Source organism: Cervus elaphus, chromosome 19, assembly GCF_910594005.1.
Source record: "Cervus elaphus chromosome 19, mCerEla1.1, whole genome shotgun sequence".
In the NCBI taxonomy this organism is placed as follows: Eukaryota; Metazoa; Chordata; class Mammalia; order Artiodactyla; family Cervidae; genus Cervus; species Cervus elaphus.
The window spans coordinates 71,046,679-71,069,625 of record NC_057833.1 but is presented as its reverse complement, the minus strand read 5'-3'; the positions used below and the strand labels follow the sequence as shown (position 1 = coordinate 71,069,625).

The 22,947-nt window shown below is 47.7% G+C and overlaps 1 protein-coding gene across 4 annotated transcripts in view; it reads right to left on the bottom strand.

Annotated features, from left to right (window-relative positions):
* The window catches only part of RUNX1 (RUNX family transcription factor 1), a 265,457-nt gene that overhangs the window by 36,320 nt on the left and 206,190 nt on the right, over positions 1 to 22,947 (bottom strand). For 3 of the 4 annotated variants that reach the window (XM_043874705.1, XM_043874703.1, XM_043874704.1), the window contains one exon: positions 6,897 to 7,088. The exons of the other annotated variant lie outside the window; for it this stretch is intronic. In XM_043874705.1, coding sequence (XP_043730640.1) covers positions 6,897 to 7,088 — 192 coding nt within the window. The remainder of the gene's footprint in view (positions 1 to 6,896; positions 7,089 to 22,947) is intronic. 4 annotated transcript variants of the gene reach the window in all.

Genomic DNA, 22,947 nt, shown 5'->3' with positions numbered 1-22,947 from the left:
GGTCTCCGTGTCATCTTCTGTCCCTGCGCTTACTCCCAGCCACTAACTATACCATGAGCTTTTAGGGGCCAGGGCGAAAGGCACCCAGGCCTCCTGTCTCCTGCTTTTCATCGCCTCCGTGTTCCAGGGAAGATGCCCTTTCTCTACCACTGTTGGGTCCTCTGACCCCATCAACATAGGTGAGCTAGGAAATGTTAAGAACTATCTGATCTCATCTAGGAAAAAAAAAATCATGTTTTTTTGTGGTTGTAAATAAAAGGACCCTGATATGAGTTCCAGCAAGTCAGGGCCTGAATGAGAGTACCTGGAAGATGTAAGTGTGGCATAAGACACAGAGTTCACATCTACCTGCCCATCACATCTGTTTTGGGGGAAACAGACAAGGGGACATTGCTTCTGAACTCAACCTGATGCCCCCATCCTTTCTACTTGGTGTAATGGGTAGAATGGTGTCCCTGCAAAGCTGTGTCCATGTTCTGACCCACAGGACTAGGAACATGACCTTATTTGGAAGAAAAAAAAAAAAGTGTCTTTGCAGATGTAATGAAGTGGAGGATCTCGAGATGAGGTCATCTGGGTTATCTAGGGGAAGGTGGGTGTCTAATCCCATCACAAATGTCTTTAGAGACATAAGAGGGGGTGACACATAGGAGGCCATGTGAAGAAGGAGGCAGAGGTGGAAAATGATGCGGCCACAAGCTCAGGGATGCAAGAAGCCACTGAAAGTTGGAAGAGGCAAGAAAGTTTCCTCCTCTAGGAACTTCAAAGGGCGTGTGGCACCTTGATGGTGGACCCTGGCCTCCAGAAACAGAAGAGGATAAATGTCTGTTGTTTTAAGACACTAAGTTTGTGGCAATCTGTTATACCAGCCGTAGGAAATTAATATGCTTGGTTTGGTGATGCTGATCTGAACAGCCCATAATTACCAAGCCTTACCTGTGGGCTAGCCCTCATGTCTGCTGTTTTACCTTTCGCAGTGGTTCTAGGATCGCCAAAAGTAATTACTACTCCCATTTTGCAGATAGGGAAACTGAGGCTTTAAGAGGTTAGGTAACTTGCCAAAAGTCCTGCAGTGATAACGTGGTGGAGGCCAATTTGGGGCCAAGGTGGTCTGCCTGCTGAGCTCCTTCTTAGCCACCAGGCTCCGCTATGTTTCTTGGTCATGAGATTTGCAGCTTAACCTTCCTACTGTTTTATCAGCAATAGCAAATGAGTGTTCCAGCTACAGCTGTGTTAAAAACTTACTTTTCTGAACAAAAACCTTTGGGGGTGTGTGTGATAAGGAGAGAGAACTGGCCCAGAGATCACAAGCATAAGGGACCATTTCAGAATGTATCAAATTCACAGAAGGAATACTTTATCATTAGGATCAAGACCTAAAATGAACCCTTCTTTCCTCTAATTAGGAAAGATGTCCACAGGCATTAACAACATGTTCCGGAAAGCATGGTCTGATCACCTTGAACGACATCCATGAAAACGCTCGGTCTGAGAATGTGGTCCTGCTAAAACGTGGTTTATGATGACTAGGGTGCTGACAGCTCGCCAGGTTAGCGGCTCCTTTGAAGGGCTGGTTTATTAAGTACTTAGCTGAGAGGTGCTTGTAAATACATCACAGGCATTGGAGCAGCACTCTTCAAGGGAGTTCTGTGTTGATGACCACACGGTCCATAAATAGAGTGCGGAGAAAAAGCAAGGTGGGCTGCCACGGAGCACCACTCTGTAAGTCGCCCCAGGTCTCGGATGGAAAGCAAGGGCAGCCCACACTGCTGAAACCACAGGCAGACTGGGAAGCCAAGGCCGGAGGGCCTTTTTTAAAGGAAAAAAAAAACCCAAAACTTAACTTTTTCTCCATCCTTCATCCCCAAAGTTTCTAAATGTCTATGATGCAACTGATGGCATGAGCTTTTCAAGCTTGCCTTAATACTGATACATTGTATCAGTCAAGAAGATAGAAAACAGTACGTGAGTTCTCAGTTCTTCTCTCTCCAGTCATCTAGTTCTAACACCTTGTAACCTCTCTGCCTACAGATGAGAAGAGGGGCCAGCATCGCCCACCAGGAGCCCAGGAGAGCTCTTCATTCTGTGTCCATTTCACTGTTTCTCCTTCCTTCCCTCCCCCCTCTTTCCCCACTGCCTTCTTACATTTATTTATGTTTATTTATTCATGGGAACACCTGATCCAGGCTTGTTTTCCGTGTAAGATTCTGCTGTTGTAGACCTTGCCACGCTCTCAAACTCTACTACACCTAGATAAGAGAGCTATGTTTAGATCACTCCCTTTTCATGTTCATAGCATGTCTTGTAAGTTGATTTCTAGCACCCTGAATATTTTGCTCTGCGTAACCATGACCATTTGTAGATTGACACAGGAGAGTGGCTGACTGCAATCTCCAAGGTAATGCAACTGTTCCCGGCTCCCTACTTTGTTTTTGAACTTCTAGAATTGCTAGAAGAGAAAAAGAGAGAGAGAAAGAGGACAGGGAAGGGAAGAGACACTGTGCATTTTATTTTACCCCCAAGGTTGGAAAGAGAATTTCTCTCTCCTCCTACAGAAAGTGAAAAGGTTTTTTTTTTTTTTTTTTTTTTTCTTTTTTCTTTGGTCAATCCAGCTGACAAAGATTGACATAAGTAACTCAGTATAGCTGAGAAGCAAAGTTGACTCAGTATCTCAAAAAGCTACCCAGATAATAAGTACCAGAAAATGGTGTTTCCAAAGTAATTTTGGGTAAATCACTAGCAGAACAAAATAACTTGGAATATTAAAATTTAGGAGATGATTTAAGAGGTCAAGCCCCGCCAGCCATATGCAAGTCTTAGAGTACCCACACTCCTGCAGGCTGATCAGACGTTGCTGGGGTTTGGAGGTTAAGAAGGCCTTGGTCCCACTGGAACCTGCAAGAGAGCCTTCCACGCAGGAAGGGTTGCCCCAATAAAGTGAATGGACAGCTAAGAAGCCCTCTGCCTACCCACACATCTTTCCTTCCCGTGTGCATGCTCAGAGTGTCATTATTCTGAGTTCAGCCTTCTTTTCCCCATCTTTAAAAACACACATGTCTCCAAAGCAGGAAGTGTATTCAGGTGCCCACCCCTGAGTCCAGCCCTAACGGTTCATTATCATCAATACCTCACAATAATAGAACCCAGTCTAATCAGGACTGCCGAGGGAATGACCAGCCCAGCACCTCTCCCATCTCCCCGTGGGCAATGTGGGTTTTACTTGACACAGACCAGCCCTGTGTCTAAGTCTTTGATCCAAGGGTGGGGAGCTGGGAGAAACTGCCACCCACTAGCACTGGTTTTGGAGCCAGAAAGGGTCTCCGTTTGAGTTCACTTCCCATCTTGGAGAATTCTGGCAATCGTTAACCTCTGAGGTTCAGTTTCTCTGCCTGTAAACCACACCTACAGGATTGTAGGAATAACACAATGTACAAAAAAGGCCTGACTTGTACCAAAAGGTAACTGTTCCCATTAAAGAGTTAAGCCTTGTGCCTCCTTGATGCTGACAGCAAGACAGACCAAAAACAAAACTTGGCTTCTTAAGTTTCTCTGGTTTTGACAGTTTTCTGCACCAGTAGATTTCACCCTGTCTCTGTTTTCCCCAAAAGGAGGGAGTTACATACATGGCTTAAACGTGGTTCGTCATTTTTGGTAAATCAGGAGTCAGATTCTTAAGACTACTTGCTCGGGTTGCCTGAAGCCATCTCTCAGGGGAGGTGTGGCTGACGCAGTAGCAGCGGCTCTCTGTTTGTCTAGACTCTGCCTGGTCCATCTTTCAAAAGAACGTGTGTCGAGTTTTCTTTCCTGTGACTGGGAAAGAAATCTAAAACTCGGCCACACAAGTGCGTGATGATGTCCTGACTTGCTTAAACGTGCAGCCATGACCAAATGGCTTTCTCTTTGATTTTAAGACCTGGTAAAGTAGGAAGTTGAAATTAACCTCAGCCCTTTTATAGCTGAAACCTCAACAAATAAACAGTGGTTTGGTGGCATGGCAACCTAGCCCCCTTTTCCATCCGTACCCTGCTTCAGATCATTTGAGGTGCCTATTTTGAGTGCTTCTTAAGCACATCTGATTCTAGATAAATAGAGGCAGTATCTTAGATCTGTGATTCCGTACTGAAGGAGTTAAAGGGCCAGGCACGACCCTCCGATGAAGCTCGAGAAAGACCGGGTCCATCAGCCTATCGACCTGGGATCTCTCGGAGCCCCTAACTGCTGACGATTCTGCCGCGCTGAAAACATCCACCCATTGGTTCGGCACGGCTGTAAAACTGCTCTTGTTAATACTATGGGGATGTTTTTCTTCCAACTACTGCGGCCATTTCAAAGAGAGCCGTAAACACATGCTGAATTTTTATACAAAGCATCTTCTTAAATATAATATAGAAGCTCTAGTGCTAAGCTGGGAAAATAACCATTTTCATACCCATCAAGAACAAAATGAAGGTTCTGGCTGAAAGAGACTTTACTGTGATTCCTGTTAACTTTCTAATTTCAGGGGGAAAAAAAAAATCCCAAGGGTCTACTCGAAACAGGACGAAAGTAAAAAAGCATTAGATTTCTAATGGGAAAAAAGAAAGGAAAAGGAAAAGTCGTTTTACATAAAACTCTCCCAGATACTTATTTTTTAAAAGCTGTTCCTACAATTTTACAAGTGATGCCCTGAACGGCAAATCATATTTTGGAAAGAAAGGACATTGGTGACATAGTTAACACATTCTCTATAGAGTAGCAACTAAGACTCCAGGGCACTCTCAAAGCAAGTTATTATTACTTAGAGGTTGCAGCAGTAAAAAAGTTTTTAAAAGGAACAAGAAAGGGGGTTAAACCTGATACTGTGCTAAGCATACAGTATTCCAATGAGCTGAGGAATGCCCGTCAGTGGCAATGCCTCCGACCGAGAGCTGCTGACTGCTGAGGATAAGAATTCAACACCCCACCCCCAGGCCCACCATTTTCTTTTCGGTAAAGAGAGTGTATCTGACCAGGAAGAGAAATCAGATCTGGTTCACTCTTCACCAAAACCGAAACCAAGCCAGACTCCTGGTGATGATTTCCACCAGCCCCCATGTGGTTAAAGTTTCCACTGACTTTCAAAATGCTTCATAATTTGGTTTCAAGAGCAGCAGAAAAAGGCAAATCCCTTTATCTGCCCAGGAGTAGAAATGGTCAGTGACGCCGTGAGAGGATAAGAAAACAGAAGTCTCCCCTTGGATGTTACAAGCGGAATCCTGCAGATGACACGCATGTAAACGACCCTGAACACAAGATCCGGCCATCTCCTAAAGAATTTTATTCTATTTAGAAGAAAAGCAGCAATTCCCCCGCCCCACCAAGCCCATCTCACTTAATGTGCCATTTGATCTAATTTCTCACACACGCTTGCATTTTGGAATTTCAAAAAATCAATATGCATATTTTGAATGAGTATGCGATGATGAAGCACCAGGAAACCAATGGTTTCGTGGGACCTCTTCTTAAATACATCTCAGAGGCAACTGGAGATGAGACGCAGCCCTCCCAAAGTCAAGCTTGGGTTTCTGCTGTCCACCAAAGGGGTAATCTACAGAAAGACCCCTTAAGATCCTGTGTCTGCATAGGAACTTACATGAGGGGGATCCCTGGGAATTTTTCACGCAAATAAGAGAATCTTCCCCAGAGATGTGAGTGTGAGCGAACAGCATGGGCCATCAGGCTCTGGGGAAGACGATGGAATTCCCTTTTGAAAGCCCCACATGTGTTAATCCCAAAAGAAAGCTATGGGCTGGAAATCCTCAAGGACTTGGGATTCTTGCGCATCTCACAATAACAGCTCAGAACACAGAGAAGGCCCAGGAAATCTAAGTTCCGCTGTCCCAGCAGGGCAGGTGCACGTCCCCTGCTGGCCACCTGCCCAGATGTGCCCCTTATCTTTTCCTGTGAGTCAAGCAAGCCTGCCCCTTTGAGAAAGGAATCTTACTGCGACCCTACCACACACAGCTGTGTCCTGCACGCCCTGAGAAAAACCACTGCATTTCGGAAATTTGAAATGGTATCACAGAGCAAATAATCACTGACGTCAGTGCTTTCTGCAGTGTAAATGAACTCTGGGTATTATCTCGTTTGGTACAGTGGGTTTTATGCAATTACTGTGTTTTACAGTGTTTTGGCCATTGCCAGCTAACCCCCACCGTGGTGGGAGCAGAGAGAGTCCACCCTCTGGACTGACTGCAAATTCATTAGTTGCGATGAATACCCTGAATAGGACGGTGTCCAGACACTCCTATTTCCTTATATTTTCAAAAGGACATGCATAAAATACAAACCCCACAAATAATCGGGAAGGACGTGAAACGTCTTGACCTTCACCTGGCTTGATGCATGCCATGTGTGTCTTCAAGTCAAGTGAGAAAATGGCATGGCCAGAGCTCCTGCTTAAAAAATTCCAGACATGATCTACACAGGGATATAAACATATCTGGATTTACAGGACTTCCCTGGTGACTCAGTGGTAAAGGATCCGCCTGCCAATGCAGGAAACATGGGTTCAATCCCTGGGTCGGGAAGATCCCCTGGAGAAGGAGATGGCCACCCCACTCCAGGATTCTTGCCTGAAGAAATCCTCATGGACAAAGGAGCCTGGTGGGTGACGGTCCAGGGGGTCGCAAAGAGACAGGACTGAGCGACTCAGTAACACCCTCTCTATATCCTCTGTAGCAGGGCCTTTCAGTCTGGGGGTCTTGTTATAATGCAGCTATGACTCAGCAGCTCTGGGGTGGGTCGGGTGGGTGCACTCTGCTGTTAGCAAGCTCCCAGGCTGCTGTTCCGGGGAAGTGGGGAGGAGAAGCCACGATGGGTCTAGGTGGGTTCTGCCCAGGGGCGAGGCGGCACGTGGGCTCCGTCCAGGTACTTACCCTGCATCTGACTCTGAGGTTGAGGGTTAAAAGCAGTGGAGTGGTTCAAGGAGGCCCGAGGGTTGGGTGTGGGGGCTGGGTGGTGTGGGCTGACCCTCATGGCCGTTCGCCGCAACTGCTCCAGTTCACTGAGCCGCTCGGAAAAGGACAAGCTCCCGGGCTTGGTCTGATCGTCTAGTTTCTGACGATGTCCTATTGCGGGGAGGGGGTGGGGAGGGGGAGAGGGAGGCAAGGAAGGAGGGAGGCAAGAGATCAGAAAATGTACACTGCGGATTGGCTAGAAGTCGGGTGTTTCTGGGTCTCCCCTCCCTCTCCCCTCACCGCCTCCCCACCCACACGTGGACCTGCTGGAGACCTGCACATTCACAGGCACCCCTGGGGATTCGGGGCCGGCAGACGGGGGACCCCTTTCGTCATACTGCTCAGGGGGCGCTCCTTTGGTCTGGCCCTGGGCGCCCACCTCGACCTTCTGCACCCATCTGCAGGGGACAGAAAGCAGAGGGCACACTGGGCTTGGTGGCAGTGGTGATGCATGGCGGGAGAAGGGGGGAAGGGGCACATCGTTGGCACTTGCTTTGCCCTGCGCTGTGGGCTGGAGAAGCAGCCCCAACAGCTTACCCCCCAGCACACACCCAAGCCCGGCTGGTTTCAGAGCAGCGAAGTGGGCCCTGGAGCTTAGCGGCGCGCTCGGCCAACAGGAAATAAGGTGTGGCTGCAAACCACAGCCCCGGGAGGTCAGATTTCCTGTTAAGTGCGGGGCAATGGCCCCTTCTCCGTTCCTCGCCAGCTTTCCGAGAGCATCCTCTCTTCCCTGGAGCTGACTTCCCTGGGCTCGGCCTCCATGGATCTGAGATTCGCAGCAGCCCGGGTCCCCTGGAGCCCAGAGCGGGCTGCCAGCAGAGTGGAGGTGCTTCCCCGGGGGGCCTCTGGAAATCCAAGGCAGGGAGGGGGACCCTCAGCACCGCAGGAGCCAGCAAGTGTCCTTGCCTGCCTAGCTCCTCATCAGGCACCGTCACCAAGATGCAAGCAGGAACCCTTCACTAGAGAAGGGCCAGGAGGAGGGCTGAGCTTCCTCTTTCCACCCTTAGTTCTTTATCAAAATGTCTTTCTAAAAAATGTATTTTTACTTTCTGACTGCACTTCTGGGCTTGTGGGATCCTAGTTCCCTGACCAGGGATTGAACCTGTGCCCCCTGCAGTGGAAAGGCAGAGTCTTCACCGCCAGATGGCCAGGGGAGTCCCCACAATGTCTTTAAAGCAGAGATTCAGGCCTGTCGAGCAGAGCTGAGGCTCCCAGGTACCCAAGTAGCCACAAGGGTTAGAGGGGTGGGGCTGGGCTTGACCAGTTCATTGGAAGAAAGAGCCACTGACCAATTTCACAGCTTACATCCCCCCCTCCATCGTCAAGGGACCTCAAAACAAGACTGGGGAGGCAGCCTCCTTGCCGGCACACTCCAGCGGCCTTCCCCATGCCTGACCCCCTCCTCAGTGAGAAAGATGATCCCTGAATTCCAGCCCCCCACCCCCAGCCCAGGGTGGGAGTGGAGTTGGGAGAAGTACATTTCAGCCCAGCTCCCAATGGCTACAATTATAAAATTAAATTTTATAACTTGTATTATGGTTCCAAATCTCCGTGGTTTGCTGTTTCTTCCTGCTGCCAGGCCCCTTGGCACAGCTAATGCTGTCTCAAATTCCAGACCAGAAAAAGGACCCACTATACTGCAGTGATTTTATCACGAGCAAGACCTGTTTGGCTCCGAGATGAGGAAAAATACTTAAGCATAATATTTGTGTAGTTCAAATGCAATGCTCCCTCTTTTCATGTGTCACCAAGGCAAATCTGGTCTCTGATTCAGCCCCTGCAGCCCACAGCCCTCGGCCTGAACCAGGCAGCCCGAGTCACGTGGGCCCAGCACACATGCAAGACCTCTTAGCCGCTGAGTATTTTAAGCACCAGCCTTGTCGGTGAAAGGCCACAGGGCCAGCTCCCGGAACAACCCCTGCCACCCCTTTTCCTCAGAGGGACGAAAACAATCTTTTTCTAGAACATTCTATGTCAGTCCATCATGGAGTTGTTCGTGGCCTCCGGATGGAGCGTCTCTTGACTCCTCTCTCCTCTTATCTCTGTGACACATTCTCAGCTTCCTGACTGTCAGACTGAAAAAATCTGAAGCTTTCTTGCAGAGGAGCAAATGATACCAGCTCAAAGGTCATCCCAAGCATATCAGTATGGTCCTTCCCCTGCCTAGCACCACCTAGCGCCTGGAGTTAGGCGTCAAGGCGAGAAGAGGGCAGGACACATACTTCTGAAAAGTTCTACCGCCTCAGAAAGAATGCCAGTTGTCATAGGGGTGGTGCAGAGGCTTCTAGCAGGTTTTGTACCCATTTCAAAACTGCACATTCCTTGGGCACCCAGTGGTGTTTTTGAAGAACAGCGTGTCAAGGACAGTAGGTGATTCAGGAGAATGATGTGTACCAGATCATTCCGAACACATGGATTTGGTGTTTTGGAGCCTCTGGCCAGCCTTTGAAGAGAGGCCTTCGGTTGTGTCTACCTCAGTCCCCAAGCTTGGGGAACATGTGCCACCAAGAAACTAAACAGGAATAAGTCGTTTCAGGGAAGCCACTACTGCGGCCGGGCACAACACAAGATATATATATATTTTTTAACGAGACCCCTTCTCATCACCCTATGCTTGAAAAAGAAAGTTTCAACGTGTGAGCAGTTTTTGCACCAGCTGACACCTGCCAAAATCGCAGTCATTTACAGAGATTAACTGATGACTGTCTGCTTCAGCAGGAATGTTTGGGCATAGCTCTCAGAGAAAACAATTCTTCACTCTAAGCTCTGTTCTAAGCCCCGAGAGTCTCAGGGCTGAGTTTAATGCCGGAGGAGGGGTGAGAGTTCACCCCACACCCTCCCTGCGTGTGATCCTGGAGTAAGTCAGAGCAGTATTACCCTCCTGGGGACCCTGAGACCCTCCTCCCAACTTGAGCTGGAGAGCTGGAACACCGAGACACGGGGGAGATAAAAAGCATTATATTAAAGGTGTGGTTCTGATGCATTCAGAAGCTAGATCAAAGGAAGACCTAATTCTTCTTTTCTGAAACCATCAGATTTCGTGTGCCAAAGAGCAATATATTTTTTTTTTTTGCATGAAATATAGAAGCTTCCGATATAAACTTTCAAGCTGGGGAAAATGAATGCTTTTTCTGTCTCCAGTTTCCTGTATCTGTGTGCAATTAAGATGTGTTTGCTCCCTGAATTTTAAATACAGGAGTATGGAGAATGTCCACTATCAAATTCACTTTTCTTCTTTCTTACTGACTACTGGGCTATCGAGGGCAGCAGGGAATTCAACCCTGGATCAAACCTTCTGGTAGAAATTATGTGAAGCCTCGAACACATGCATGTTGGCAGCCTGGATTTTTTGGACACGTTGGCAGTCAACTGTGAATGTTTACAAGGTGGTCTTGAACACAGTCACAACCTCAAGATGTCATACAGGGACATCTGATCCTAAATTATGTTTCTCTATTACTATTCTCACATTTTTTTAAAAAAGTACTTGATTAGAATTTTATATATATGCAAAACTATACAAAGCCAAAAGAACCACCACCAAAAAAGAATGAAAACTAATTTATCCCATCTGCTAAATTTTACTTCTTCATTCCAAAGACATACATCCTATAGTCTTCTGGAATGGGTGCCCACTGGGCATCCCTAAATGTTAGGATATTTGTGATGGATAATGAGACCAGCTTTTAGTTTTCTGCTATTGAAAACAAGGCTGAGTGGGTATGCATATTTCACTGACAACTGAAGTCCCCTTTTCAGGAAACCATTGTTGATCTGCGGCTCAAAGTAACTGAAATATAATATAGATCATCCTCGAATTATGATGGCTAATGTCCCAATAAATCCATCCTACACTGAAAATATCATAGACTGAAAATGCATTTAAAACACCTAACCTATCAAACATCCTAGCCTACCTTAAACGTCGTTAGCACATTAGCCTAGAGTTGGGCAAAATCATCTAACACAAAACCTATTTCATAACCAAGTGTTGACCATCTCAAGTCATTTATTGAATACGGTGCATAATGAAACTGAAAAACAGAACTGTCGTTTGAATACAGGCGGTTGCAACTTTATCTGTTGTTGATCCCTAAGAGGTCATGGCTGATCACAAAAGCAGCTCGCCACGCATTGCGAGCCCAGGAAAAGATCAAAGTTCACAATTCAAAGTATGGCTTCTACTGAGTATGCATCACACCACTGTAAAGTAAAAAAAATTCTAAGTAGAACCATTCTAAGTCAGGGATAGTCTGTATACAATCTCTATGGGAGAAAACGGATAAGACCAGGTTGTCACCTTTTCTTATCAGGTTCTGTGTAGAGAGAATCATTTTCTGACAGTAAACATGTAAGTCCATGTTTCTGATATGAGTTTACTGGTTTTCTTGATAGATTCTCAGCAGAAAAATTAGAAAAGGTGTGTACTCAAAGCATTGCCAGCATGAGCAGCTGAGAAAAACTGGTGCAAAATGATAAGACCAAAAAGACATCTATCGATATACGTGTGTGCATACACATCTCTGTCTTCTCTGGTAGCTCAACATCTCCTACAATGCAGGAGATGCGGGTTTGATCCCTGGGTTGGGAAGATCCCCTGGAAAAGCAAATGGTAACCCACTTCAGTATTCTTGCCTGAGAAATTCCATGGACAGAGGAGCATGGTGGGCTACAGTCCATGGGGTCAAAAGAGCAGGACACAACTTAGTGACTAAAACCACCCATGTACATCTGTCTCCCTCTATCCATCCATCTATCTCATTGTGATTCTTCTAAAAGGGTACATCTTTTTCAAAAGATGTTTGCCAATCAATCTGATGCTAATGACAATATCTGGATATAAAAACATCGATATTTCTTTCTTTAATATGCTATCCTTTATGGACTAGGGGAAAGAAACTCACGTGTATCTAAGACAGCTCATTTTTCCTGGTATAATATTCTAACTTCTGGGCTCCAGAGTCAACAAAGTCATTGGGACTTTAAAGTAATGATTCTGAATGTGGATGTGATCCTTCCTCAAAGCATCTTGCAGGTGGTAAAGTAAAGCTTTCTAACTGCCAACCTATCCATCTGCTGGCTAATGAAATGCTGGGAAATATTGTCCCATATTGTGTATAGGTTATATATACACAGATTTATACACATAATTATATAATAATGTATAGATTCTATATACATTATATACACAATACATAATGTGATATAAGACATATACTGAGACATGTTACTATATTAGAATACATACTATCAGGTCAGTTCAGTCACTCAGCTGTGTCCGACTCGTTGAGACCGCATGGACTGCAGCATGCCAGGCCTCCCTGTCCATCACCAACTCCCGGAGCTTACTCAAACTCATGTCCATTGAGTTAGTGATGCCATCCAACCATCTCATCCTCTGTCGTCCCCTTCTCCTCCTGCCTTCAATCTTTCCCAGCATCAGGGTCTTTTCAAATGAATCATACTATAATACATGTTTATATATCACCCAATGGTACATATACGTGGGTAGCCTAATTTTGGCGTGCTGCGTTTCACACAGTCGCAGGGAGTCAGACACCACTGAGTGGCTGAACAACAAGCCCAACTTTCCCTCCACCTCCTCCCATAGCACTGAGCTTAGAGAACAGCGCAAGGCTGAAGTCCTTCTGAACTGAGAGGCTAGAGGAATTAGCTTCATTTTTAAACTCCTATGTGGAAGTGAAGTTCAGAGAGATTATGTCATTTACCCAATCTCACACAGCCAACTAGACAAACAGCAGGTCTGAAAACACACCCACCCCCTCAATCTCTCCGCTCCCCCACCTCACGCTCCATGCACCTAGAAATACCCATTTCCCTGACTCCCACGTGATCAGAGCCACAGTGTCCCATGGCTGTCCGTCACAGGGACCCTGGGCACTTGCGCGACGGGCACCCTCTGCCTTGACCATCCCACTTCCGTTCCCGGCTTGTTCTTAGAACAGAAGACAGCCAGAGCTGTGAGGGGGACCCCTCCCAGAGAGCTGGGTCTCAACACATCCGCGCGGGCATCAGAGTCTCCTGATGTCCTGGCAGGTCTGGGGGCAGGCCTGGCAATTTCAGAAGAAGGTCCAGGTGATGCAGAGGCTGCTGGGGTTCCCGGGGAGCATGACGGTGATTGTCAGCCCCTCCTTCCCGCCGTGCACGTGTTTCCAACCTGTGGCTCATCTGCCATGGGCTGGAAACTAAAACACCAAATCTACCAGAACCGTGTTTAGACTACATGTCCATGGACACTGAGTGATGGCCTTGTTTTGGTGATAACTATTTTGTGGTCTTTAAATTTTTTTTTCTTTTTTTTTAAAAGATTCTTCAGCGTGCTGTACAGAGTGCCTGAAAATGGGAAAACTCTGCCTGCAGATGGCTGTGACTGTTTCTCTCCCATCATCCTGGAGAGGACCCCATAAGTCGCTGTTGCAATCATCAAGAGGGTCTGGGAGGGGAACCCAGAATTCTCAAATAGGAAATGACTTCTGCCCTGTCATCTAAGGAGAGGCTTCAGGGAACAGCAGAAAAGGGTTACATGGATCCTATGGGTCCTTCCCAGAAATGCAGGGGTTATGACCTCGGAGGCCCTGCAAGGATGGGGGTGTACATGTGCTGTGATGTGCTTGGTCGACCAGTTGTGTCCAACTCTTTGTGACCCCATGGGCTGTAGCCCACCAGGCTCCTCTGTCCATGGGATTCTCCAGGCAAGAATATTGGAGTGGGTTGCCAGTGCCCTCCTCCAGGGGATCTTCCCAACCCAGGGACTGAACCCAGGTCTCCCACATTGCAGGTAGATTCTTTACTCTCTGAGCCACCAGGGAAGGCCAGAAACACTGGAGTGGGTGGCCTATCCCTTCTCCAGAAGATCTTCTTCCCAGCCCAGGAATTGAACCGGTATCTCCTGCACTACAGGCGGATTTTTTTTTTTTTTTTTTTTTACCAGCTGAGCTACCAGGGAACCCCGGGGGTGTTCATACTGAGGCTTTAATCCCTCTCCCTGAGAGAAACAGCATGGCACCAGTGAAATGGGACTGCCAGTCTGGATGTTAGTAACTCTCCATCCTAAATCTGCTTTTCCACCCAACTTTCCTGCGGACAAGAGCAAGTCTCTTCATCGCTCAGCCTCCTTATCTGGAAGCCTGGAATTAAAGGACTAAGACGGATTACTGCAAGGGGCTCTGAAAGCATTCACAGCAATTACATCTGCAGTGATTCGACTCAACCGGATCCTGTTCGACAACTCTAAGCAGGGGCTTTCTTGAACAACTTCACGTGACGTTAGGACTCTCAAGAGTTTGCTTGCTGTCTCTGTTTCGGGCAGATCCCTGGCCTTTGGGAGCCATCAGGCTGGTATTCAGAACTCTAACTCAAAGACGGGAATCTCTCCGGCCTGCCCTGCTCCTGGGTGTGCTGATGGCTGGCAGCTTTGCACAAGGCATCCTGGAAACTCACTGCCCACCCCGTGCCTCCTGCTGGTTCAGCCGTGGCCCTCTGAACAGTTACAAGTGACCTTGGATGTCAGTTTTCACAGATCCTTTCCCCTTTTCCCCTGGAGCCTTCACTGAGCATTTCCTGGGACCTACCAGCCAGGACATCCCCTTCTGTTTCCGCCCCTCTCCCACGATGGCCCAAAGGCTGCATCTGGAGGGAATGGGCCATTCAAGTCACCTTAAAAACGTGCTAGCAGGTTGTCAAGGGCTGCAGGTGGGGGGGTGGGGAATAAAAACCACTCTGCTGAACCTTAATCCAGGGTGTCATCTTCCTGCTTCCCTCACTGGTTAGAAAACAATGGTACTTTTCAGTGCCCTGGCCACTCCCTCCCGTCAGTGGTCAGAGGAATGTAAGGCTGAGATTAACGCCCATCGTCCCACATGTGCAGCTGTCCAGCCCCCTCACCCACACGCCTGGCACATGGAGCCGGTGGGGAGAAGCCACCAGGGTGCCAGTGTGTCCTAGGCCGTGGGTTTCTACCGACCGATTCTATAGATGTGACGTTTACCCCCGGAGAATTGCCAACAGGGACTGCGATGGCCATGGTTGAGAGGAACTTTGGTTCTCTCGCAGGTTGCTGTTCAGTCGCTCAGTCGTGTCTGGCTCTTTGTGACCCCATGGCCTGCAGCACGCCAGGCCTCCCTGTCCATCACCATCTCCCGGAGTTTGCTTAAACTCGTGTCCATGGAGTCGATGATGCCATCCAGCCATGTCATCCTCTGTCGTCCCCTTTTCCTCTTGCCCTCAATCTTCCCCAGCATCAGGGTCTTTTTCAGTGAGTCAGTTCTTTGCATCAGGTGGCCAAAACATTGGATTTTCAGCTTCAGCATCAGTCCTTCCAATGAATACTCAGGGTTGATTTCCTTTAGGATGGACTGGTTGGATCTCCTTGCAGTCCAAGGCACTCTCAAGAGTCTTCTCCAACACCACAGTTCAAAAGCATCAATTCTTTGGCGCTCAGCCTTCTTCATGGTCCAACTCTCACATCTGTACTACTGCAAAAACCATGCTTTGACTAGACGGGCCTTTGTCGGCAAAGTGATGTCTCTGCCTTTTAATATGCTGTCTAGGTTGGTCATAGCTTTTCTTCCAAGGAACAAGTGTTTTTTAATTACATGGCTGCAATCATCTTCCACAGTGATTTTGGGGCCCAAGAAAATAAAGTATGTCATTGTTTCCAGGTAAGTGAGTGAGCCTTGAGTCTGCGTGTGTGTCTGGGTCTTTCTATCCACGGTCCTACAGTGGCCCCTCACACGGCATAAACACATGCTTTAGAGGTCAGGCTGGCTTTTGCTTAGCCTACTTTCTAGACTAGGAGGCAGACAGCCTGAATTCCCTGCTTTGCTCTGGCCACACCGGCTACCTTGTCACTGCTCCTATATGCCTGCCTCAGGGCCTTTGCACATGCTGTTTCCGCTTCTCACCTAGTCTCCAGATATGCTTAAGTTTCATCTTCTCCCCAAGGAATTCCTGAACATTCTAGGTTAAGCCGCACTTTCTCCAACCTGGCCAGTCCCAAGCCCTTTATTGTTGGTTTTCTCCATAGCACTTATTAATGTTATTTATGGTCTGTCTCTGCCCACAAGGCTGCAAGCTCTATGAGCCAGGGACTTTGTCCCTTTTCTTCACAGCCGTATCCCCAGTGCAGAGAAGAGTACCTGGCACACAGCAGGCTCACTGAACGTTCACTGACTGACTGACTGACTGGCTGAATGCTGGTGCCAACCAACTGTCCTCCATTAGACTGCGGGAAAGTAGGATTACTCAGGGCAAAGGAAATTTGAACGACAGTTTTTAGCTGAAATGAAACTGAAGAGGGCTCAGAAAAACTACTTAGGGAGGAAAAATATCATCATGGAACATAGTTTTGTGTGGAGAGCTGTCTTATGGGACGTTAAACAGTCTGTAAAACTTGTCTTCTCTATTTTTTTCCTTCCTTACACAAAAAGATAAAAAAGAATGGATAAACGCCCTTTTGTGTGGAGCTGAGTGTAGTACCCTCACATAAGCAAGGCCCTGCTAGAGCTTCCTTGTGTTTTTGGAGAGAGTATTCCCCCCCCCCCCGGCCCCCGCTCCACATACACACTCACACACACACAGTGTCTCATGTCCCTAGACACAGGCTAAGACACAATTGCTAGAGCAAAGCCTGGAAGGAAAGGTGTAGAAAGTGGAGAGTGAAGCCGCCTGGGGCCATGACAAAAACAACACCTAACCCAGACTTGAGGCCAAAGGGCCGCACAGGGCCTGCCCCCTCCATCCCCCGCTGAACCGTGCCCTCAAAATTCACAGGACAAAAACACGAAGCAAAATGGGGTTCCCTGAAGTGCCAGGCTCATGGTGACAGGTAGCGGGGTTCTGAGCTCATCCCTGTGAGCTTTCGGAGACCCAAGGCCCCCTGAAAGCAGAGGAGTCAGGATGGGTAGTCATCGGTCACCATGGTTACCCCCTGTTTCTGTCTGGTGACTAAGGAGCTAATTGCAGTTTAGGGCGGGGGACCCGCCTGGTTTCATGTGCTCCTGACCAGAGGTAGCCCTCTGCGGGGGCGGGGGAGGCAACGCCATGGACGGGTGCAGACAGCTCACAAGTTCAAGATTCTTTCTCCTCTGCCAGTTTGTGACTGCAAGTCCTGTCAGCCTGTCCTCAGGGAAGGGACAGTCTCGAGAAAACCCCGTGAGTGGGTAAGAAAAAGTAACTCCAGGGTGGTACCTGGGAGTCTGTGGATCCATTTATCTGAGGGGCTCCTCCCCACAAGGACAGGCTCTGTGAGTGGGAGGCGGCTTTGGAAGGATGTGTTTTGGTGGTGAAGCGGGGGTCGAGTTGAGAGGCGGGGGTCGACTTGAGAGGCGTTAACCTGGCTGTGGAGTCCAAGCCTCAGTAGTATTAGCCCCGGGAAAGACAGGCAGGCAGGCTTGGAGGAAGGAGAACACTGTCCCAGGTGTCCATAGGCTCCACCTGCTCCCTCCAGCTGCCTGGGTGATGCTGGTCCCCCACAAGCCTTCTGACACCCTTGTGGGTCTCCACTCCCCTCCAAGACCTGCACATACTATGCACAAAAGGCAGAGGGCCCCAGCCTGTTCAGACAGAGCGGCGGTAAACTGAGGGCCCTGGAGGTTGGATGGTGTGCCCCAGACAATGCTGGGTGAATGAATAAATGAATGCATTCAAGAATAAACAAATAGATGTCAAGCCCCCTTCCCAGGCTAGACCTACTCAGGGACATACATCCTACAGCAGTAAGGAAAATTCAAAGGGTAAGAAAAAAGCCCCTCTCATTGCTAAAAGCTCTCCTGTTGGTCCCTGGTGGGGGTGGGGTGGGTGGGGGACTTTCCCAGCAGCAGGGGAGGGGCGGGAGCGAACAGCATCTGATTCCCGTTTTCTCTCACGTCACAAATGCCCACTGACTTCTGGGCTGGCCTCATGGCAGCAGGAGGCCAAAAGGCCAACTCAAAGCCCTTGCCCAGGTCCTTTACTAGATAGCCAAGCAGGCGCCAAAGGACAGTGGCCCTCTGACCACTCACTGAGCACATGCTCGTAAGAAAGCTAGTAGTAACCAGCAGTCTTTTGCAACCTGCCCTTATCCCTACCTCACGCCATCCAGAAAGAAAGCTGGCAGGTTATTTTGGGGATACTGGCCTCACTCAGGCTAAGTTATTATCCACTGTTGCCCACACACAGCTGAGAAACAGCATCGGTGGGGACGGTGGGGGGTCCTCCCCCCTCAGCTACTTGAAAGGGCAGTGGCTCTTCGTCTGGGAGTCCCCAAGAGGCGCTGCACGATGATAGAAACACTGGTCCCGTGCTTGCCAGGTGATCTTGGGAGGGAAAGTTCTATTTATCCCAAGACATAAGTGCCCCCTATTCACCCTGATGACCCCATCTGAGCCAGTGCTAGAGGGAAGGACAAGAAGGGTGTCGATACTCCCCTCCAAAACCCCTGCACCGATCTGCCGTCCGAATCCTTTGCAGACTGGACAGCAGCAAACGACAGGTCTTCCTCCTTCCATCTTCACCTGGGGACTCGGTCTCTGCAAGGCTGACTCGCGTGGGACCAGCTTCCCTGCTTGCCTCTGCTACCAACGCCAACAGAACCGACTTTGCGACGGGCAGTTTGAACCTTCTCTCCTTTTAACTCCGTCCACAGTGCCCTCTTCTGTGCGAACACTCTGGTGTGTGAAAGCGCAGCCTCCACTGGGTGAGGGTGTCCTCGTAAACGGCGGGTTACTCCCCGTCTTTTCTCAGCCAGAGGGGAGCCCCCACCTCACTCCTTCTGGGTCTCTTCCCCACCCCCAACTTTTTTTTTTTTCTTTTTCTGAAACCACTTCTGCTTCCTTCATTTTCTCTGCAGCTGCGGCAGAGAGATATAGTAAAGCTACTGTATAGGATTTTGAAAGCAGGGCCTCTGAGAGCCTTCCAAGCCCCGTACAAGCCGGTTATTCTCTGGCTTATTTTCTTTGGCTTCAGGTTAGTAACACAGAATGAGTCAAACAGTATTAACTTTCAATAGGGAAGTGGTGTGGTCAACCCAAGCTGTTTGCGGCTAGATGGTGCAGATAGGTAAGGCAGGTAGTGAAGAACAGCCCATAAGGCTGCGAAGAGGCAAAGGAGGGAAGGCAGCCTCGCTCAGAAACATCCAACAATTCGGTCAACAGGACTCTAACCATCTTTTTTTTTTTTTTTAAGTTGGCTGACGAATGAACCCCAAGGTCTCTGGCCGGCCAGCTTCCTGAATTTGGCCAGGTTGGGGCTCTGTAGCTTGTACAATTGAGCACTTTGTGGGTAGAAGGATGATTTTTTTTTTCCTTTTCTTTCTTTTTCTTTTTAAATGATGCCAAAGTCATAGGAAATCGAGTTAGGATAATTTAGGCCCTCCTTAGGGCCTGTCCGTCTGGGTGGACCTTTATCCATTTCTTCCCCCTGCTTGGGCTGTGAGTGGGCTGTGCCCTCCACCTGGTCCTTGCCCATCTTCTCAGCCCTGAACCTGGCTGCCCAGGTTGGGGCCTGGCTGCAAACCTGGGCTCTCCTCCAGGCCAGGTGACCCCCCCAGGGGGATGCGCTTGCTCCCGTAGACATCAACTCTTGCTTTTAGAAGCTGATAAGGATCTTCAAACCATCCGATCCTCTCTCTCTCTTGTTCAACAGGTGAGGAAACGGAGGCTCTGAGAGGGGATGGGGGCTGGCTGAGCTCTGCAAAGCCACCTGGGGCCCGGGATCTGCGATCTTTCCACGTGGCCACCTCTCCCTTGCCCAGAGCTCAGGATTGCTCTCACGGCTCAACAGAACAGCTCCAAGAATGGCTCAGCTCTTGAGACTCAAATTTCAGCAGTTCCCGGCTTCTTTCTCCCTGCCCTCAGCTACTTATTTATTTTGAGACCAGCTGAATCACCCACGGAACAGAGCGAGTTTCTCCTCCCAACAGGCTCCGACAGCATGTCAGTGAAGGAACAGGACAGCAAGCCAGCCTCTGGAGCCTTGCAAGGTTCTCACCTTGGAGCAGCTGCAGGTTTTGACTCCTCCTGGGAAACTGGCAGGAAGGCTCAAGGGTGTAATATTTCACCTCCCTGTAATCTAATTCCCAAATCTCAGGCGAGCAGCATATATAAAAAGCCATGGAAAAAAAAAAAAAAAGGAACAAGGACTCAGCAAGCAACTGAGTCCTGCAATCTCTGCAACTCTTCCTAAGCCTTTCATGGAAAAAAAATAAAATAACACAGCCTGAGAGGAAGAACTGCATTTGGTTTTGGAAAAGAAATAGATATTAAAATTAAACTCAGTTCTCTTTACTGTGAAGTTTGCCTTTTGTTTGTTTCCAAAATGCCTATGGGGTGTGTAACAGTAGGAAAGGAAATATTAAGATATCCTGATGGCAAAAAGTAAAGCTTCTAAAAGTATGGATTCAGTGGGGCTGATTTAAATGCCTTTATTTTTTCCCCTATGGTTTTTCTTCTCATCAATCCTAGAAGACAGGATGAGAGGAAATGTACCTTCAAGAAGCCAAGTTTTATTTTAGATCCCTGAGATTTTTGTATAATATACACAGCTATAATAACATTTCCTATGCTTTTCTGTTATCTAATTATGTATTTATAGATTTCTGATAGACTGATAGATTACCTGACAGACTGTTTACAAAGCACTTGGATATTTATCATCTCAATTCATGCAAAGCAATCTTCTGCATCAGAGCTATTATAATTATCTTCATCTTATAGATGACTCAGTGGAAGCTTCTAGATGCTAAGCGTCTTGGCAGATCACACAGCAGCATGTTCAGTTAAGAAACAACTACATTTTGATAAAATCTTTGTTGGGGAAAAGAAACAAAGGAAGCAGGGCAATATGGTGAACTTGGTTTGGCTTCAGCGAGGAGAAAATTGGTGAAGTAATGCAGTATTTCTGCAGTATTTGGGGTTAAAATAGTATTTTATTGCAGTGTTCGGGCTGGAAGGAAAAAGACAAAAAAGCCCTTACTGTCTTGTATCCTGAGAGTTCAATCTGCAATGATTAAAAACAACAACAAAACTTGGCAATGGCAAGTATCTGGCCTCCATTTAGGCAGAATTCTAGTTGATTCCCTGGGGAGGGGCATGGGATGCGGGAAGGGGGTCCCCCCTGTGTCCAGGGCATGTGCTTTAAGAGTAACAGCTAATATTTAAGGAACACCTCTGCGCCAGGCACCGTGTGTCAGCGCATGGTCCTTTCTTCAACGAGCACCAGAGTCCCCAGAGATGAACACATCATCTTCCCAGGGCTGCATATGAGGAGGCCATGCTCAGGGACACTGACCTGACCACAGGGCAGAGGTGACCTTGAATCAGGCCATCAGCTCTCCAGCCAGGCTGCCGACCACTGCTCCAGCCTGTGGCTCAGACCGCCTCTAATCCTCACATCCCTTAGCAAGGCGTCGCACGCCCATTCTACAGATGGGGAAACTGACGCACCGGTATGGAAGTGGCAGGGCTCAGACAGGAAGCCAGGTCAGTCCACCTCAAAACTCCTCTCTCACTCCCCCGACTCAGAGCTTCATTTCTGAAGCTCGGGGCTGTGCCCTTTAGCAACGCCAGAAACAGAAAGATGTGACTATGGGTATTTCTCTGGAGCACTTTAAAATGAGTGAATTAGAAATATCATAAAACCACTTCAGAGGTAAGTAAAAATAAGGTGATACCAGGAACACATCCAAAAAGGGCCATAAATGTATATAGTTCTTAAGAGCTTAGATATTTCAAATATTTGCTTTTTATCTCAAATGACCAGAAGGCTGACTTCTAAGCCATGGTGAACAAAAACAAAAACAAACAAACGGAATCTCAAACGTTCGCCATTTCAGTGTATGAAAGTACTCTGAAAGATTCAATAACAGGCTGAGTTTTAGTCAATACTTGCTTTAATGGAACCTGAGTATATGTAAATCGTGGAAGCACCAAAGTAATGTATTGCCATTAACTTACTTTATAGGGGTCTAGGGAGTTGGCAGATTAATTCAACTGTATTCCTTAGAAAAACGCAAACAGAAAAGAACTTTGCTTTGGGTACTTCAATGTTACCTTGGCTTTCATCTACATATATATAGCCAGAATATTTGGCTTGGCTATCAGGAAATTTCCCAATGACAAAGCATAACTTACTTGCACAAAGAACTCACTGTAAATATATCACAGGTAACTGAAAAAGGCATTTCACAGCCAATGTCAGTGTTTGTGACGTGTCTGATAATACAGCTATAATGCTCAGTAATAGGCTATACCTAACTTACCCCTTCTTGATAGTCAACTGTTCATGGCAAAAAAAGCAAACCTTTAAAATAAATTTTTATAAAGGAAAAGAACATGGAAAGAATGGGAGAACACAGAAACTGCAAGCTAGCTCAAACGAACTTAAACACAGATTTAGACCAAGGGGGGTTAATTCTACTTTACTTAAACTGAACCTCTCTTTATTTTTTTTTGTGGTGTCAGTGAGTTCTATCAGACCCACCGGATCCAATTCTTACTAATGCTTTTCTTAGCTACGTGGCTTACAAGAAAAAAAAAAAAAATCCAAGTCTTCGCAAAAGCTCAAGGAGAGTTTTTATGAAAAATGGAAAGTGGTTAGAGTATAAAAAATTTCTAAGTCCATCCCAAAGCTGACAGAAGGATGCATTATAAAATGCTGTGCCAACTGCAATGCATTGCTCCATCGGGTCACAAGGTACATTGGGCAGCTAACGGAGGCACCGCGAGGCCCAGAAGGGTCTCTGATGGTTAGAGGTGGACGCGTGGTCACTGAAACGTATGTCTGAGTGTCTTTGGGGGAAATGAAGGAAACCCCTACCAAACATAAACCAGAAGAGAAAAATCAAAGACAAGTGTAGAGAGACACGTTGGTTTAGGAAACTCAGAGAGTGGCTGAGTGTCATGCCCATGAACCTTGGCTGTGGCTAATGGGGGGGGGGGGTGTTTCCGGGCACCCCAGGAGGTGAGCTCTGTGC